At 53.7% G+C, this 17,633-nt stretch overlaps 7 protein-coding genes across 7 annotated transcripts; 3 read left to right on the top strand and 4 right to left on the bottom strand.

Moving 5' to 3' along the window:
- Window positions 1–991: 991 nt before the first annotated feature.
- On the top strand, window positions 992–2,195 carry JN550_008805 (uncharacterized protein; the record flags this gene model as incomplete). Its single annotated transcript, XM_049320807.1, has 2 exons — window positions 992–1,165; window positions 1,212–2,195. 2 exons carry the CDS (start codon window positions 992–994, stop codon window positions 2,193–2,195), a joined length of 1,158 nt encoding a protein of 385 aa, XP_049169191.1.
- Window positions 2,196–2,708: 513 nt separating this feature from the next.
- JN550_008804 (uncharacterized protein) lies at window positions 2,709–3,236 on the bottom strand (the record flags this gene model as incomplete). Its single annotated transcript, XM_049320805.1, has 1 exon — window positions 2,709–3,236. One exon carries the CDS (start codon window positions 3,234–3,236, stop codon window positions 2,709–2,711), a length of 528 nt encoding a protein of 175 aa, XP_049169190.1.
- A 717-nt stretch (window positions 3,237–3,953) lies between these two features.
- On the bottom strand, window positions 3,954–6,329 carry JN550_008803 (uncharacterized protein; the record flags this gene model as incomplete). Its single annotated transcript, XM_049320804.1, has 2 exons — window positions 3,954–6,146; window positions 6,234–6,329. 2 exons carry the CDS (start codon window positions 6,327–6,329, stop codon window positions 3,954–3,956), a joined length of 2,289 nt encoding a protein of 762 aa, XP_049169189.1.
- A 1,112-nt stretch (window positions 6,330–7,441) lies between these two features.
- Window positions 7,442–8,002, top strand: JN550_008802 (uncharacterized protein; the record flags this gene model as incomplete). The annotated part of the gene is made up of 3 exons (XM_049320803.1): window positions 7,442–7,456; window positions 7,536–7,620; window positions 7,707–8,002. 3 exons carry the CDS (start codon window positions 7,442–7,444, stop codon window positions 8,000–8,002), a joined length of 396 nt encoding a protein of 131 aa, XP_049169188.1.
- Window positions 8,003–9,374: 1,372 nt separating this feature from the next.
- JN550_008801 (uncharacterized protein) lies at window positions 9,375–10,067 on the bottom strand (the record flags this gene model as incomplete). The annotated part of the gene is made up of 1 exon (XM_049320802.1): window positions 9,375–10,067. One exon carries the CDS (start codon window positions 10,065–10,067, stop codon window positions 9,375–9,377), a length of 693 nt encoding a protein of 230 aa, XP_049169187.1.
- A 1,651-nt stretch (window positions 10,068–11,718) lies between these two features.
- On the top strand, window positions 11,719–12,453 carry JN550_008800 (uncharacterized protein; the record flags this gene model as incomplete). The annotated part of the gene is made up of 2 exons (XM_049320801.1): window positions 11,719–11,721; window positions 11,932–12,453. The coding sequence occupies 2 exons, from the start codon at window positions 11,719–11,721 to the stop codon at window positions 12,451–12,453; spliced, it is 525 nt and encodes a 174-aa protein (XP_049169186.1).
- A 1,652-nt stretch (window positions 12,454–14,105) lies between these two features.
- On the bottom strand, window positions 14,106–15,852 carry JN550_008799 (uncharacterized protein; the record flags this gene model as incomplete). The annotated part of the gene is made up of 3 exons (XM_049320800.1): window positions 14,106–15,358; window positions 15,414–15,525; window positions 15,589–15,852. The coding sequence occupies 3 exons, from the start codon at window positions 15,850–15,852 to the stop codon at window positions 14,106–14,108; spliced, it is 1,629 nt and encodes a 542-aa protein (XP_049169185.1).
- Window positions 15,853–17,633: the final 1,781 nt, after the last annotated feature.

Raw genomic sequence — 17,633 nt, 5'->3', positions numbered from 1 at the left:
ACAAGCGCGGACCTATCCACCCTGGCTTAGAATGATATCCGAATGGCCCCAACTTAGCTATGCATAGTGAAATGAAAATTAAGGTATTCCGAACAGAACCTAAGACCTCGACTCTGTAGTCGATTAGTTGGTTTCGACAAGCCTGAGACTATGTATAAGGGCAGGTAGTGGGGAAAAAAAAATTGTGAGAGGTTTGTGGGGTGAATGGGTCATCCAAGTACATTGCTGAAAGAACTGGAACCATGTATGCCATATGGTTGTAGAATCTATTGTATAAGACATGCTAGCCTGTACAACTTAACAACTACGATATTCAACAATTTTACCAAAACAATTAGTAGCATTGAATTTGATGCTGTGCCGCGCCTGATAATTACGGCGCATTGCGAGGGTAGGCGGAGTCACCGCTTCCTTGCTCATCAGAACTCATGTCCGGTGGCGAGGCGCTGCGCCGCTTCGGTTGAGAAACTCCTCTCTTCTGGTAGAGAAAGTAGCATATTGTAACCAAGTTTGTGTTTTTTTGGGTCCTGTAACGGTGTCAAAGACCTTACATAAAACTTTCCGGGGTCACAGAATCCTACCGATCGCATGGCTTCTATCACAACTCGCCAATTCGCCTGCCGCCAGTAGCTCCAAACTACCTGGCAGCTTTGGGATCCGTAGCGTCCAGCCACACAAGGCATCATCAAGGGTCTGTGTGTCCAGCACTTATGTGGTGTAGGTTTCATCACAACTGCATGTTCGGCCCTGGCTCCGTGGGCAAAAAAAGGTTAACACTTCGAGAAGCTGTTACGAGCCAGATTCTCATGTTAGGATTATTCGTAACTATATATGTCTCAACCATGGCATTGCCCGCTGAAGTATGCTATACGGACACATATTTCATCGACCTGCAAAGTCCCACCCTATGATCCACCCAGACTGTTAGGCAGACTAATCACCTGAAAATAAGTGAAAGTGCCGTTTACACTTACGAAGGAAGTGGTGCACTATGGCCAAGCGAGCCATGGTTCCAATAAGTGATGCTGCCGTGGCAAACGCGCAGATATTCTATGGAGTCATGATACCTCTGCTGGTTCTCTCTACAGCCACTGTCGCAATACGATTCTGGAGGCTGAGGTCGCGGCTCAGCGAATGGTCAGATTGGTGTATACTAGCTGGTTATGTGAGTGATTTGCTGTTAAAACTACGCAGGGGCTGATACGTCAAAGATCCTTTCCGTGGCCGATTTCGCGCTCCTCCTCCCGACCATGGTCCTAACGCCCGGATCGATCGACGAAGACGTTGCCATCAACGCAGGCAAATATACCTTCCTAGCGATTCCAATTTGGGGCATTGCCATGGCGCTCATCAAGACTTCTGTGGGATTGACGCTCATGAGAATTCAAAGCGCAGTGTGGTTCACAAGCCTCATATGGTTGATAATCGGAGTAGTATGTGCCTATGGTATTGGCAATACCTTTTTCATCCTTCTTGAATGTCGACCGTTGGAGGCAGCGTGGGATCCAATGGGGACACCAGACGCACAGTGTCTTGGAGCATCGGCGATACGCATCGCATCAACTGTCGGTGCCGTGATAAGTATCGTGACTGACATCCTCTTGTCGCTGGCACCGGTCAGCTTTCTGTGGAACCTGAACCGCCCACTTCGGGAACGAGTTGTCATTGGAATATTGATGGGAATCGGACTGCTGGCTGCTGTATCATCGCTCATGAAGAACCTTGTTGTGAGGGATTATGGCAAGCCTGGCATCGATACCTGGGCACAATCAGTAACTATCTGTACCTGGGTTGTAGTGGAGTGTTTCCTTGGTATATTAGCGGCCTGCACTCCGTTCTGCAAACCCGCTTTGCAGGCCTGTCTTGGAGCGATTGGGGTGTCACTAACGACGAAGTCGGGGCATACACCAGGTTACGCCAACTACCAACGTGCTACAGCCCAGGATACCTTCGCTAGTCGCAAGGTGCAGCGACATTCTTATACCAATGACTCGGACGAGGGTCCACTCAACTACGAGATGGACGCGAACCTGAGACAAAAACAGCGGAATGTCGTCCTCAAGAGTACGGAAATTCGCATACATCGCGAAATCGGGGGCCAGTCGCCTGACAGGACGAGTCAAACAGTGAAGTCTGCAGATATATGGGGTGCTGCATCTAGTTCATCAAAGCGCGTGGAACAAGCGGCTAGCTGATGTCGTGTGTGTCTGTTGGTTGCTACAATTTTTAGATCCAGTAGGGACACCGGTGTTGGTAGTCAGGTGCTCGAGGATGACTGAGAATGAGTGGATGACCCTATACCTGTATGTGAATGCGCTCAGTGATTTGAAGAGACAAGCGGCCTGGCCTCACTCCAGACCTTCGTCAATGAATATGTGTGGTACCACTCCGCAGTTACACCATCGAGCTGTCGCTAAAATTTCTATAACAAAACCTGGAGCGAGGAATGATGAAAGATTCTTCGTCGTAGTAAATTAGGAATTAGAACTAGACTTGTAAGCTACGATCAGGGTGGGAGCGATCTCTCGCCTTGCCTCACAAATCATGGCATTACACAGCTGGCTCACGCAATGATACGGACCATCGGGCGTCTCTTCATTCCCGACGAGTGCATTTCAAGCCAATGTACCCCAACCCGGACGTAGCTCGAGATCAAAAGCTACGAAAGAGGCTCTCCTACGATGGAGTATAGATGCAATGCACAGCCGCTACCGTCCCCTCAAGAACGACACATCCTCCACCGCACTCTCATAAATCCCATTCCCATCGGTGTCTAATATAGTTTCAAGCCTCGGCGGTCCTCCGCGCCCTCTGTCTTCCCGGGACCGTCTCCCCCGATCTCTCCGGGCCAACTCGTCCCTGATTCCCATAACCAGGCCATCCAAGCCCCTGAGACCGTCACCTACCCCCTCTAGCTTCTGCGCCACGCTGCCAACCCGCCTCTCGTTCTCCTCTAACCCCGTCGCGACTAGATCGCTGGTCTTGCCTAGCTGCCGGATCTGTGCCGCGATCTGGCGAAGCTCGTCGCGATGCCGCCGCTGCTGGTACACGATGTAGAGGAATAGGGCGACGACCGCCAGGCCCAGCACGAACGGTGGGTGTGATAGCACGTAAGCAAGCGGATGGGTTCGCGCAAAGTGCAGAAGCGCACTAGCGGGGATGCCGGTCGGCGGCGATGTCCCCGGAGGAGGAGGAGCGCTGGGCGGCGGGTTTGATTTTGCTGTCCTCTTTGCCATTTGCCGCGTGTGGCTAGGTGTGAATGTTCCTCATAAGGGCCTCCCGACCCCCAGTCAAACCTGAAACAATAGTGTCTTGCACCTGACGGCGGACCATAGGTTGCCGAACATATGCTTGGTCTTTTGAGAACTCTGCAATCCGCGTTGTGGGCATTAAGTGTTGTTGATCATGACATTGTGGCTGTTTATCCACCATGTCATGTTCTATGTGAGGAACTACGGACAAGTATCATCTGCAGGTAGCGTATGCACCTGGCCTTGTGTCACTACTGTGGCTTATTGTCTACCATCGCCCCCGAAAGCAGAATGGCCATTGTCAATGGACCTAGTCCCCTGGCAAGCTGGAATGTAAGCCGGCCCGCAACCAGACTTAGTATCAAACTTGACAATTTCGAAGCAAATGCTTTTTGTCAAGTAACAACTAAACATAGAGATAAATATAATTTCTGATATCTTAGTGCATTATCAAAAAGTCTATGCGGATACTGAGCCGCATGTGTATGTACCTATGCTGGATGTTATATACAGAACGCGTCTCAAAACAGGCGCGAGGCGGCCCAGTATGTGTGTGGCTAGTCCACTAATATACAATGAGATGATGATACTGGAATCCTGGCTGACTCCTTGGAAATGCAATCGCTTTCAAAGTTGAATTGAGTACCATCTCCCCGGACATGTCCTCCCAAAAGCTGCTTGCTTGCCATACTTTGCAGGGGCCTAGATGGCAGCATATTGGCCTCTTCGGCTTACAGTCCGAGCCCGACCGCTTCTCCTGGAACCTTCTGCCGAGGCCAGGCCCTGATGATCAGTCGATTTTCTACTGGATGCTTGCTTTCCTTGCGCGCCTATCTTCGTTTGGCGGGCCTTAGAACTGGACTTTGGCATACTGGTATCTTTCTCTTCTTCTTCATTCTCCTTGGACGAGGCCCAAGGGTATTTCCGGCCTCTAATTCTGGCTTCGTCCTCTGGGTCCAGGAAGCGGTGAATCTCGCGGTGGTCTAAAATTCGCTCCTCTTTGTCTTTCTTATCTACCTTCTGCGTTTTGGGCCATTGATAGCCGTAGAGCTTAGAATGACGTTCGCAACGTGGGCAGGCGCTGCGTGTAAAGTACGCATCGCGCTGTACAAAAGCATCGTTACAGATTGTGCAATGGATCCAGGCGGTATCTGGCTCGGACAACAAAAGCGGTGTGAGGGTGTAGTCGCCAGGCCTGCGAACGTTCCTAGGCATGTCTGTGTCGTCCACAGAGTCATCATCAGACATCGGAGGCGGTGGGGACCGAGCTTTCCTTGGGGTGGACGTGGCTTTCCGAGGAGGCGTAATGTTTGTAGAGGGGTTCGCGGCGGTAAAGTCAGCAAGTTTCTTAGCCTTGGTGCTCCCCTTGGGCCTACCGCGACCTCTCTTGATGGGTTCTCCGGTCGACTCCGGCTGTGCGGAACCTGGGGTGTGCGGCTCGTGCTCATTCATTTTTGAGGCAGGTGTCAGCGGCGGAGGAATCACGATGAGATCGAGTTCCTCGGGAGCAATGAAATCCACTCCTGAAACTCTCTGTGGGACATCTGGTGCCGGAATACCAGTTGCGGCCGGTGCCATTGCCGCTCCCGAGGCTACCTCTGCAGCGGGCAACGGCTGTACCATCATCGTGTTCTCAGATTCCAGAGATGAAGCAACGTCTGATACCGTCAGGGATGCATCGCCTGTCGTAAGTCCGGGCGCAAGAGACTTGGTAGGAGTTGGCTTGGGAGACTGCAGAGACAATTCTGGCTCTTTGATCTCCTCATCTGGCGTAGTCAAATCGGTGATGACAGAGTCACCGGCACTTGATTCGGCTGCTGAACCAACCGCATCAGAGCTCGACTCCCCTTCACTGTCTCGCTGCAAGATGCCCTCAGGGAGGGGAACCGGCTGATCATCGAGAAGTGTCGTCTTTTGTCTTTTGGCTGGTGTTACCGGAGGGGAGCTCAGGACAGCGAACTCATGCTTTCGCTTCTGACGCAGGAGCGTCTCCGGCGCAGGTGATCCGGTCTGGGAGGCGCGGTATGAATCAACTCGCAACAACGTCTTGGTCCTCGATCTCGAGACCCTAGGGCGAATATCCGGGGTTCTAGACGGCGTTCGGGAGGAGCGAGCTGTGCTGTCGTCTCTCCGTCTCCGTCGCAGCGAGTACCCCTCGTCGGTCGACTCCTCAATACTCTTCTTGACCGGACCAGCCGGCCCCGCCATGGCATCTTCTCCGTCCGGCCGCGACCACCCATTGGCGAGGTTTCTCTCGCACGTTTGACACAGGCATTCGCAGTTGTCCTCCCCAAAGTAGTTCTCGCCGTACGTGACCGTGATCTCGTCGCCGACCTCGATGTTTTTCTTGGCAAATATCTCAATGGTCGACTGACTCGTTATGACGAGCCGAGCATTGGCATCGCAATCGTGGTTGGCAAAGCGGGCGGGCCCCATGAATAGGCTAGCGCACTTGTTGCGGGAGCTGACAACGATGCTGAAGTCCTTCTTGCGCTTGGTCATGTCCTCCTCCTCCTTGGGCGTGATGAGGACTTGAATGCCCGACAGATACTTGATCGAGTCACCCTTTTTGATGAAGTGGCGGGCGGTGACGGCGGCTTCGTAAGTGACGATTGTGTAGCGGTTAGTCGTGCTGACCTCGAAGGGGCAGTCGGGCAGGTAGGTCTGGGCGTAGCGGCGCAGATGGCGGCGAAAATCGTCCTTCTCCTTTTCGGTCCTGAGGGCATTGTGGAACTTGCGGAGGCCTTCCAGCGCAAGCAGCTTTTCCTCGGCAAGCGGCAGATCAGGGTCGACGATCAGGTGGTTCTGAATGATCTTGGTGACCTGCTCCTCCCGAATTCCCCTTGAAGGGTGGTACGTGGTTCGGTTCTTGGGGATGGTCGAGGAGTAGAAGGTCTGCGGGGACGGTCAGTGGTCTGTCTGTTGCGGCTACCCGAGGCCGACAAGGCAGCTGAGGGCCGAGTGAGCCCGACGTGGACGTACCTGATCGACCAGCGCATCGGTGCAGACGTCGTCGTACTTGGAGATTTGCTCCAAGGTCAGCGGCTGCTTCTTGGCCGTGGCAGTTGCGCAAGGCATCGTGACATGCGGCAAGTCGCAAGGCAGACTGTGCACCAGGAGAGGAGAGGAGAGGAGAGGGGAGGAGAGAACTCGGAAGGCACAGCACCAGGACAAGGACACTTGGCGACCGTGGCTCCGGCAGGTGAGAGCTGGAGACGAGGTAGTTGCGTTTGAGTTCCGGGCCAATGCCGGGCTGCGACAGTCGAGGCGCCGCGCCGTCGCCGTCGCCGCAACGCAGCAAGGAAGATGCTACTAGGGAATGGGCGATCGCCTTGCGCTCATGGAGTCCTCGAGGTTGTGAAAAGTGACAAAAAGCCCCCGCAATCGATTCGCAGCAGCAGGAGCACCGAGCGAGGGTGGGCAATGGAACGAAATGTATACCAATGGAAGTGAGCGAGGCGCAGTGATCGTGCTGGTGCAGTTGGCGACAAAGATAGAAAGACGGCGCAATGCAATGCAATGCAAGACAGGTCCAGACCAGAAACGAGATCCGGTTCCAATTACGGCAGAATTACCTCCTCTCTCGGGAATACGAATGCGAAGAGACTCAAGGGAATGACCTCGTCGAGCGCACACACAATCGCCAGCTATAGAGGGCTATCGTCGATTGTTCTGCGACTCGGCTGGGTTGGTCCAGGGGAAAAGAGGACAACCAGAGTCAAGATCGGCCGTCTCTCTCTCAGCCTCTCCCTCCCTCCCTCTCCCTATCCAGCGAACTAGCTGGTAGATGCAGATAGCCATGGCGTAATTGCGGGAAAAGAGGGTGGCAGGTCAACGCGCTCAGCTCGTCAGGTGGTCCGTCAGACCCCTGCAAGCCTTGTAAGAGCACATGGCCCCTGGTCCAATAAGCCAGTCAGCCAGTCAAGCACAACGCAACGCCCAACACCCGGTACAGGTACAGTACGTAGCCCTTTTGGGTACCCGAGGCCAGACCCGGATTAGCGCCCCCAGGGGGCCGATCCCGTCTCTGCGGCCAATCAGGCGGGCTCCCTTGCCGTGACAGCTCCCGAAACTCTCAACGCCAAAATTTGACGACAGCCTCGCAGCCGCATAGCCCTCCGTGCCGTGCCCAGTCGCGCTGTAACCCACGATCCCAGAGGGCTGAACCAGCTCACAGTCAACCGCCCGCCATGATTCAGTTAAAGGTATGTGGACAACCCGTGCAGCTCCCTCAAATAGACAGATCAGGAAGGGCACAGAAATTCTAACCTTTCGCTCTCCCAGACGATGCTCAGTTGCATCGACAACTCCGGCGCCGCCATTGTCGAGTGCGCCTTGGTTGTTGGGCAAAAGCGACATGCCACCATCGGTACGCCTCCGCTCCATGCCCTCCTTCCGCAGCTCCGATCCCAAGCTCGCCAGCCCAGCCCTCCAGCTGACCTTTCGTCCTTGTAGGTGACCGCATCGTGGCCATCGTCCAGAAGCAGCGTGGCGCCAGCGACGCCGGTATGGGGGCCGCCTCGGCGGCCAACAAGGTGAAGCGCGGCGACATCCGCCACGCCATCATCGTGCGTACCAAGAAGCAGGTCCAGCGCCCCGACGGCTCCGTTGTCAAGTTCGACGACAACGCCTGCGTCCTGATCAACAAGGCTGGCGACCCCATCGGCACGCGAGTCAACGGCATCGTCGGCGCCGAGCTGCGACGGAGGAAGTGGAGCAAGATCCTGAGTATGGCACCCATGCATGCTTGAGGGAGATTTGGTAAAGGGCTGTCGGAGGCGCAGCATTGGGGAGTCTATAAGAGGCGTGTTCGTTACCGACTTGTAAAAACTTGTACTATACTATACAGTGTACACGCATCTGGCAGGCGTTTGGGATCTAGCGACCTCTCAGATACCAGAAGCTCTCCACCGCAGGGTGTCGGAGGGGAAGAAAAATAAGAAGAAATAACCAAATCATGGTAAATCGAATTTGCGCGCTTACGTTTTCCTACCGCTTTTTCCATCTTCAGGGGTCATTTCAACATCCCCGGTCCCATCTACGTGAATGTCACCATCGAGTGGTCGTCCATGGCCCGATCTTGCGCAGTTCACACATCACTATTCAAGCAATGAACCGACTCTCGAACGCAAAGGCATCTATACTGATTTTGCCTGCTGTAGCGGATATTTATTCCCTGTCTGTATGACCCCTAACGCCTGTCCATGCAATGAAATTGAGAATATGGTATCCGAGAAATCACCTTTCCATCCAGACTTCGCCTCGCTTCCTACCAACTTACAGCCACTTGTTTCCTTACTGAAATATGTTACCGCATTCGCAGCAGACGTAGAAAAGTTTCTGAAGATGTCTTGTTAGAGACCTTAATTTGAAGCCATGATGAACATGTTGAGACTCACCATTCCCGTCTCAGCGCTTCGTTGCTGGGACTGGAAAAACACAGCTTCCTCATGCTTGCAGGCCGGGCAGGTCTTGTTGGAGCGAGGGAGCTAAAGTGGAACGACAGTCAGCGAAATATCCGATAAAAGATATACGCAAGATGCATGCTCCTAAGCTGGATGACCTCTGGTCATGGTCGTGATGTCCATCGGCTGGATTCACTTGGAACACGATCCCTGAATGTCGAAAGTCTTGGAGACTTGGCCGAGACGGACAAGGAAAAGTGGCCACGGTATGCCCTTGGACGTTTGCGCACAAGCGAGGTCTTCTGAAAGGCCGGTATTCGGTTTCCGTAGCAGGTAGTTGATTGTGATCTCTGGCCGTATTGGCCATCCTGTAAATCGAGCTGGGATTCACAAATGCCTAGTTCCAGCGGTTCGGGCGGTTGGTAACCAAAGATTACCCACTACATCCAGGACTCCACAAAGGTCGGTGATATCCACCGGAACAAACCCTGATGATGCAACTGGCACGACCACGAAAGTAGTCGAGGCCGTAGCAAGCGGTGGTGGACAATATGGCCAAGTCGACAGACTGGAGTGGAGAAACGGTAGGGGGGCATGGTGGAGGGATACAGCGCAAGCAAAGCAGGGCGACGAATATCTTGCTGAACGCCCCTGTCGGTCGAGTATCGACAGCCGAAACCATTTCCTAGGAGCGCAAGTCCCGAGGGGATCGGTGAAACTAGAGGACCATATCTAGGTCTCCGTACTCAGGTTCCATGCCAAGTGCCTCCGGGGGGTCTTCGTCTGTCTCGTGGTCAAAAGCCGAGACTGACTCCCACGAGGAAGCGAGCGCAAATGATGTGTCCGAGACGACCTTTGCGACAAACTGACCATCCCAAGTAGCTTTTTCTTGGGAATCTAGGCACTGGTAGACACTTGCCATGGTGACGGTGCCGATGACGGTGTCCAGATCGAAATCCGTTTGATGGAGACTACGCGGGATATGCGAAAGGTCGCCCCCGTTGGAAGCATGACCACCAGTGGTAGGCTGCGCCGTCGCAGTGGCATACTCACCAGAAAACTCACCTGACAGATAACCAGAGGCATCACCAGCAGAGATTCCAGCTTGGGGAGCAGCATGGGCAGAGGCAGAGGCAGCAGCAGAAGGGATACTAACCGTAGGGTCCGATCCAACATCCTGGGTGACTCCGGCGGTCTCGCCGACAGCGTTGTTCATGAGGTTGCGGAAGATGCAGGTCGAGGTGGCCTCTTCAGTGTACTGGCAGGTGCGGCAGGTGAACTGGAGCTTGTGAGAGTCCTGGTCTTCCTTGGGGTAAAGCATGTTAGAGCACTCGGAGCAAAATCTGAAGGTGATCTGCTCGAGGTGCTTGCGGGAGCCGTCGTCGGCGGTCGTGTCGAGCGGGCTAGACATGTTTGATGACGATGAGGATGGGTGGAAGAGAGAGGGAAGGTGAATGTGATGAGAGGTTCCCAAGGGCGCGCTGAGTGAAGGTGGTTGTGGTCTTTTGTGAAGAGCACCAGTGTCTCAACTGGTAGAAGTCAGCCACTTTGAGGTGGGTCTCCGCGAGCGCGAGGTGGCGATCAGAGAGGCCCAGAGCCGCAAGGCACTAACTTAGCAACCGGCACAGTGGGAAGAGATGACTAATCCCAAGTGTTCAGCAAACAGCCTTGCCAATGATGGCGATGCAGATGCAGATGCATATAAACTCTGGTGCGTGGAGCTGAGGTAGAAGAGTTTTGTTTATCAAGCGGCTTTGGGTCTTTGGCAGACAAAGATTTTGCGTCCCTATTATCTTTTGTCATTCTGTACATGAGACAGTTTGTTGCTGTTACCTTCTTCAGAAGCCCAGTGACATTGAATGCAGGGGGGGGGGGGGGGGGGTGGGGGTGGGGTTAAGAGGCGGCGGATAATCGGAGAAACTCATGGACTTCAGGTACGAAGTGACTTATTCCGTACCTAGGTACCCTGTGTTGCTACGGTAAGTCATGGAGCTGGGATAGGGTGGAGTCAAGTCTGCCTGAGGTGAATCTATCAACATAAACCTTTGCGACTCCTGTACCTAAGGACCTGTTCGTATGTAGCGGAAGTCAAATGGTCAATTGATTAATTGCATAGCCAGTAAGCAATAACCGTTTGCTCGAGCTTCACAGTATGTCCTGGGCCTTCTTTCTTCGTCGAATAGAGAGAGATGGGCTGTGACCGTCTGCCTTGCTTCTACCATACCCAAAACTTAGTCAAGTAAATATGACCGTAGTGGCTGACTTAGACGGAGGAATCTTGAGAGACTATCCCAGTGCCCTCTCAATACATGTGAGGTGCCTCTTCTAGCACCTATTCTCTGGCGTTGGCGGACATAGTGGTGTGAACTCGGTCTTCCCAACACTGGACAAAGCCGTGGCCACACCCGTGGACGGTAATTGACGGGCGGCCCACGAGAGCGAATGGGCTCTGGTAGATGGGATCAAATGCCCCAGCCCCAGCTGTCTCTAGGGCTGAGCTGCCAAAACAAAACAGAAAACCACCAAAGCTGCCCCGCGTTTGGAGGATGGGATGCTGCCCCGCACCACAAGGGGCCCATCTGCCAGTTTGCGACCAGCCTGACCAGGGCAACGAGCCTCGTGATCGTCCCTCGGAGCAACGGTAGTTTTCCAGCCCGAGCCATCAGCTTCCAGGGAAAAAGCTTGGGAGCCGCCCTCTGACGTGCATCTCGCTTGCCGATGCCCGTTTGGATTCTGGAGCTGCGCTTGCTTTGGTGGATTTACTCCGTTGCCAGGTCCTGAATCCTGATCCACGTAGCCCCCGGCCCCCGGCCCCCCAGTCCTTTTCTTCGGGCCCGTTCACAGTTGTCTAGTCAGATCAACCTTAATAAAGCTGGAGTGACGTCTACTTGGGACTCGCATCTGACCCTGTGCCATATCATACCCTTACGGACCCTTTACCACACCACCTAGGCACGCCAGCCCGGCCCAGCATAGACAAAGCAGCGCGTGGCAAGCTCCAGCAAGACCAGAGCAAACATCGAGCAGCCGTTGTAGCCAGCACGCAAGACCACGGACTCAAAATGGTAAGTCTCTGCGCAGACGAAGAATCCTCCGACCTTCTCCCTACGGCCTTCTGCCTAAGTCAATGCTGCTCTGCCTGGTCGCTCTTGAGACGAAAATGCTCGAGATCCCAGGCGACATCCATTGCCTAACCTCAAATGGTCTTTGCGCCGTTGTCTCTCGGCTCGAGTTTGCCATACCTTAACTTGCCGTCACTGATTGCTTCCCCTCAGGACGACACAGGATTGCCTCCCAACTGGGAAGTCCGCCACAGCAACTCCAAGAACCTGCCCTACTACTTCAATGCGACGGATAAGATCTCTCGCTGGGAGCCACCGGCCGGCACCGATACCGAGAAGCTCAAGAAATACATGGCTCTGCACCACAGCTCGACCTCGGCCGGCGCCCCCGTCGCAAAGCCTGCGGACAAGATCCGTGCCGCCCACCTGCTCGTCAAACACCGCGACAGCCGCCGTCCAGCCTCGTGGCGCGAAAGCGAGATCACCCGCTCCAAGGACGACGCCATGGGTATCATCAAGAACCACGAGGCCCGCATCAAGCGCGGCGACATCAGCCTGGGCGAGCTGGCCATCACGGAGAGCGACTGCAGCAGCGCCCGTAAGAGGGGCGACCTGGGTTACTTCGGCAAGGGCGACATGCAGAAGGAGTTTGAGGACGCCGCTTTTGCGCTTCAACCCGGCCAAATGAGCGGCGTGGTTGAGACGGCCAGCGGCCTGCACCTGATCGAACGGTGAGTTGCTCCCCCGATCCCCTTGAGATCCTCCTACGAGAGTATATGGACTCGGCCGTGGCCTTGGCGTCACGGGCGGGATTCAGCAGCCTGTTCTTTCCCGTTCCCTTTTGCACCGAGTGCAGACTTTGCTGGTCCTCGGAACTTGCCAGTGCAGTCTAGAGTTTGCGATAGGTGCCTGGCTTGTTTGGTTCTTTTTCTCTAGTCTCTGAGACTGGTTGCAACGTCGGCTGTGGAAACCTCACTTGGTGTGGGACAAGAGATGTTACCACCCCCAAAGGGTGTGCCCAAGACCTTTCCTGTCTAGGATATGGTGCTTCATTACATTCCCAGTTCGAGCGCAAGTATTCTGCTGTGCAAAGAACCCGTGTAGCTAACATCTTTCTAGTCTGGAATAGTTGATCAACGATGAGAGCGCTGGGTACGCGTACTATGTTACGCTACTTCCCGACCACAGACCCGTCTCCTACGGCCAGTGGCGGTTGTTTGGTAGTCCTGATGGGTATATCGGCACTCAACAATGACATGGCATTGACTGAATGTGACGTTGCAATGCGGGACATTTACCCCCTTTCTCTTGTGAAAAGTACATACTCTACTCATGGAGCATGGCAGATAGAGACATACTTTTGACGTATCAGCTAGCTTTTCCCACAGGTCATCTTGGGCTTGCTTCTCAGCAGCATAGCAAAATGCAATGTTTCATGCGCCCAACATTAGTCTGATGTACTTTGAGAGGTTTCTCATTTGTAGAAATCTCCTTCTGGTGCGACCTACGTCCTTCATGACAATTCACTTGGGATACTGGACTTTCCTCGGATTTTCGAGATTGCCCAACGTTCCCCTGTTGCCTTTGACCACGTTCTACCATCATTGGCCTTGCGTGAAATATTCAGTTCTAAGCACTCCCATAGCCTATGGGAGCGCGCACAGCATTCGGTGGTGTAGCCGTCTGATCGCACGGTGAGACTTCAGGCGCTCCAATGGCGACGGTGGTGTCATACAGAGGCTTTTCGAAGCATACTGGATATCATCTACCACAGAGACATTATTCCAGGGTCTCGAATCAGGTTACAATGCCGTCATGGTTGGTACGTGTGGAACAAGGGTCTCGTACCACATGATACAAGAGTCCCCAAATCATGATCTTCTCCTGAGCTCTTATCCCGCTGCTTTGGAGTGATTGTAAAGCGCTTGGTCTCAGGTCCCATGGCGTATATGCCATGGCATTATGGATAGAATAGGCACAGCATTCAAAAGAACAAAGACGAATACAGGCGAGTGAATGGGGATGCGTAGAATCACGTTTTGTGTTGTTGATTGTCTGTCCAGGGGGTCTCGCCATATACAACTAGCCCATTCCAGGTAGCTACAACTCAACAGAAACCACCTAATTTCAATGCTCCCACGAAAAAGGGGAAAGATCCAACCTAGATCCCCCATCCCTGCTTGTCTTTCAACGTCTTCGCCTCATTTTGGTGTTCAGCCTGTAACTCCTCGCTTTTGGTATCAAATCATGCTTTTCAACCAAATGCCCCTATGATGTTGCAAACCATTAAAATCAGAAAAAGACGCAAGCAGACAAAAGTTCCCCGCCTCAAAAAAAAGGTCAGAGCATCCGGGCGTCATGATCGTAACAGTTCGTCGCGCCACCTATCAACGTGAAGCTAATGTCACCAAACAATCCGCCACTACCGGCACAGCTGTCAGTGCAACTGTGATGGCCCCAAAGACAGTCATGGAGAGCGCCGAGTACGCCGTAGCCATCGATCCCCGCTCGATCAGCTGTGCCGTCCCCATGGCCGCGGCGTTGATGCCAACCGTGACACCGGCGGCAATGACTTTGGCATCAGTCGCCGACTCGACGTTCTCTTCAGTATTGGTCCCTCCATTCTCGCCGTCGCTGGTGTATGTAACATTGGCAGGCAGCGGGCGGTCGTGAATGCCGAGCCAGGAGAAGAGGAGGTCACCTGTCATCTGGAAAAGCATGCCGCTGAAAACAACAAGCGAACTCATGAGAGTAGTGCTCCCGCCAAGGTGCTGGACGGCGGGCACGCCGAGGGCGATGGTGACGTTGCGCGCGGCGAAGGCCAAGGCGTCAGCCGGTTGCAGGCCCATAGCGCGGGCGAAGATGACATTGAGAAAGACGTTGATGGTAGCGAAGACCAGTGAGGTCGAGAAAACGGTTGTGAAGCTGTTACAGAGCTCGCGCCGGTACTCGAACATCTTGAGACCTAGCGACACGATGCCAGCATCGAGTAGCGCCATAGACAGGTCGCCAGCTCCAACGTGATGCTGTGCGCTGGGGCTTCCAGTGACCTCTCTGATAATATTGGCCCAAGAGCTGTGGCTCTTGAAGTTGTTCAGAATGTCTCCTATGACCCGGTGCGTGACGGCCGCTTTCGTCCAGAAGTACGCGGTTCCCAACGCAGACGTCAGCAGAACTGGGTTGAAGACAACAGCCAAGGTGGAGCGGAGTCGGAGATGAAGCTCAAGTTTCTTGCACGACTTGATATATCGTTGGAATAAGACTGCTACAACCCAGAAAACAATGAAGCAGAAGGTCTCGAAAGGTAAATCATAGTTGGTAGCGCAATAGACCGGGAGCCCAACAGTGACGAGCAGAGAGAGTGGAATCCATAGAGGAGCTGTTCGAACCACGAAGTCAACAGTGGCCGATGGTGCACATAGCGTGTCCAGAGATGTAAGAGATCCATTGTTCGCGAGAACATCTGTCAACTTGGTGACTTGGGAAACCCGTTTGGCGAATCGAGACGAAGGCGGAGATGGCTTAGTCGCCTTTTCAAGATCCTCAGTCCGCTTTCGTAAGCCCCTTACTCTCTCCTCGAGCTTATAGCTGCCGGTTGCGAACAAGAACGAGCCAACATAGCTGAGAAAGGTAGTGACGACTGTTCATCTGTTAGCATTTACATCCATGGAGATGAGTTAATCTGAAGTACAGACCAAATGCCCCTGCAATTCGAGGTATGTCCGCTGAAGTGGTGATATGGTCTCTACTGAGCATGACAAACGGTGCCACAAACCCCAAAGACATGTGCCGGCCAAGAAAATCGGTCTGTTTGTCGGGACACCACGGTTAGATTGGTGAAGAAATTACCGGTTTGTGAATTGAACTCACTGGTCCTTTCATGTGCGTAACGTACAAAGAGCCGATGCCGCTATGCATTGATTCAATCATCAGCATCGCAACCGTGACCACCGTCATCACCAGGATCGAAGCAGGCAGGTCGATCCCGCGGGAATCGAGTGTCAGCTGGATCGGTGTGACCAGGAGTTGGACGAGGGGCACCAAGAGGATCCCGATGACTGCATTCCAATATTTTCTTTTAGTTTCCGGTGCTCCGATGGCACGGCAAACATGGGAGATCCAGACAGCAGTCATGATGTTGACAGTAGTACAGAGGCAAGATCGGCCATAAGAGACATGCAGGCACACGTTGGTTGAGGAGATGGGCAGGATGGCAAATAGGAATTGTCTCGAAGCAATTTCGACAATTGAGACAACGTGCCGGAAGATCGTTGGAAGTTATAGAAGTGAGCCAACCGTTTGCAAGCCAGTCACGTCTGTCGAGCGAGAACACACATTGGCCTTTGACAACCCACAATTGGACCGCCAACTATCCCGCGGACGGAGGGACACATGCGACTAACTGGGCTGCCATATCGACCGATTTGGGACTTTCTAGACCTGACGTCTCACGGAATTGGTTAGGCAAATGTTCAGAGGGTGCGGACCGGGTTGCGCCCTGCTAGGCATGGAACGAACGACGATAATGGCCTCCCGGTGGACAAACAGAATCCGCACCGATCACAACGTCAAACCCCAATATAACCTTTTCACGGCAAATTCGGGTACTGTCACTCCTTGACATGTGCAGGGGCAGCGCAGGCGCGGGAGCGGATCGCCACATGGGAAGCAGATGCATGCTAGCTTGGGGCTGCCATATCTGATCCAACCTTACGTACGGCGTTCGCCGTGTAGAATTTCTCACACCTGAAGTACGGTTGGGGAAACCCCGGGACCTTGATTAGCATAAGACGCACTTCGTGACATGGACCCTGGTGATACTCAGACGTGTTGCTACCACAGGCTACGTCAGAAGCTACAATAAGGGTCCAAGATCGGGTCTACCACCTCGCACGGAAAGTTGACCTCGTGTCCCATCTGAGGAATACTTTGGGACAAGAAGAGAAAGATCGGAGGGGGGAAACGTTCGTTGACCGCCAATGCTACCGTTGTACAGATCCAATCATGAGCCGTCCAGAGGTACATGTTGCAAACAGAGTGTGACAGCACATCACCGTCAATGGCCCCAGAAAAATTTCACGGAAGCCAATGTTCCAAGTCCCCAGGAGGTTCCAAGAGGGGCTTTTGGATATTTCCCTGTGCCTGAAAGTACAATCGTCTTGGCTGAGGCCCCGTATCAGACCTCTGGCAGGGGGGTTGGAGCTGTAGGCGTGTACGATCTGGGATGATCTGGAGGGTGCTGCAGTCAATGGCGCCCGAAGGCGGCTAGGGCTTGAGATGCAAAAGCCACGAGGTTTCTGTCTGCTGTTGTTTTCGAGTGAAGCATCCACGGGTGATATGACCCCGGCCAGATCTTGACGTTGCGTGCTAGAGTGATCTTTGATGGAGATGTTGGGACTATCTGCAGCCAAACGGAAGCTTGCGGCTCATGAACCAACAAAAGCCACACCACTAGACACTCCCGACGCCGTGCCGTACCGTTGGGTGACCCACTGAACAGCCTAGCTCGCTTGGAGCCGGGGCACCAAAAATCCGGTAGAACGCATCAGATTGGTTAAATGTCTGGCCCCATTGAGTGCTTCCATTGGCCACATAGGCGAGGACCTCAATGCCGTCCTGGCCAGCCACAGACCTGAGTCAAAGCTTGTGTCGGCTTCCCCAACTTCCATCATCGTCAAGGGTGAAGCGATGAAAGCCCAGCTTGGGCGAGATGCTTCTAGGGCCTGGTTGCGCCATTGACAGATAACCAATGGCCATGCCGAATGCTGTGTGCAGGCAGCTCGCATACACCTGCACCCGTCGAGTATCGTTTTGGAACATATCTGTACCCAGGCTTGTCAAAGCTGGTACTAGATTTGGTGCAAGAGGGGGTCCTCCGCATCATGTGCCTACCTGGTACAGGCGCTCCAGACTGC

This window comes from Neoarthrinium moseri (genome assembly GCF_022829205.1).
Source record: "Neoarthrinium moseri strain CBS 164.80 chromosome Unknown scaffold38_Wmoseri_CBS_16480, whole genome shotgun sequence".
In the NCBI taxonomy this organism is placed as follows: Eukaryota; Fungi; Ascomycota; class Sordariomycetes; order Amphisphaeriales; family Apiosporaceae; genus Neoarthrinium; species Neoarthrinium moseri.
This window is presented reverse-complemented; position numbering and strand designations above follow the sequence as displayed.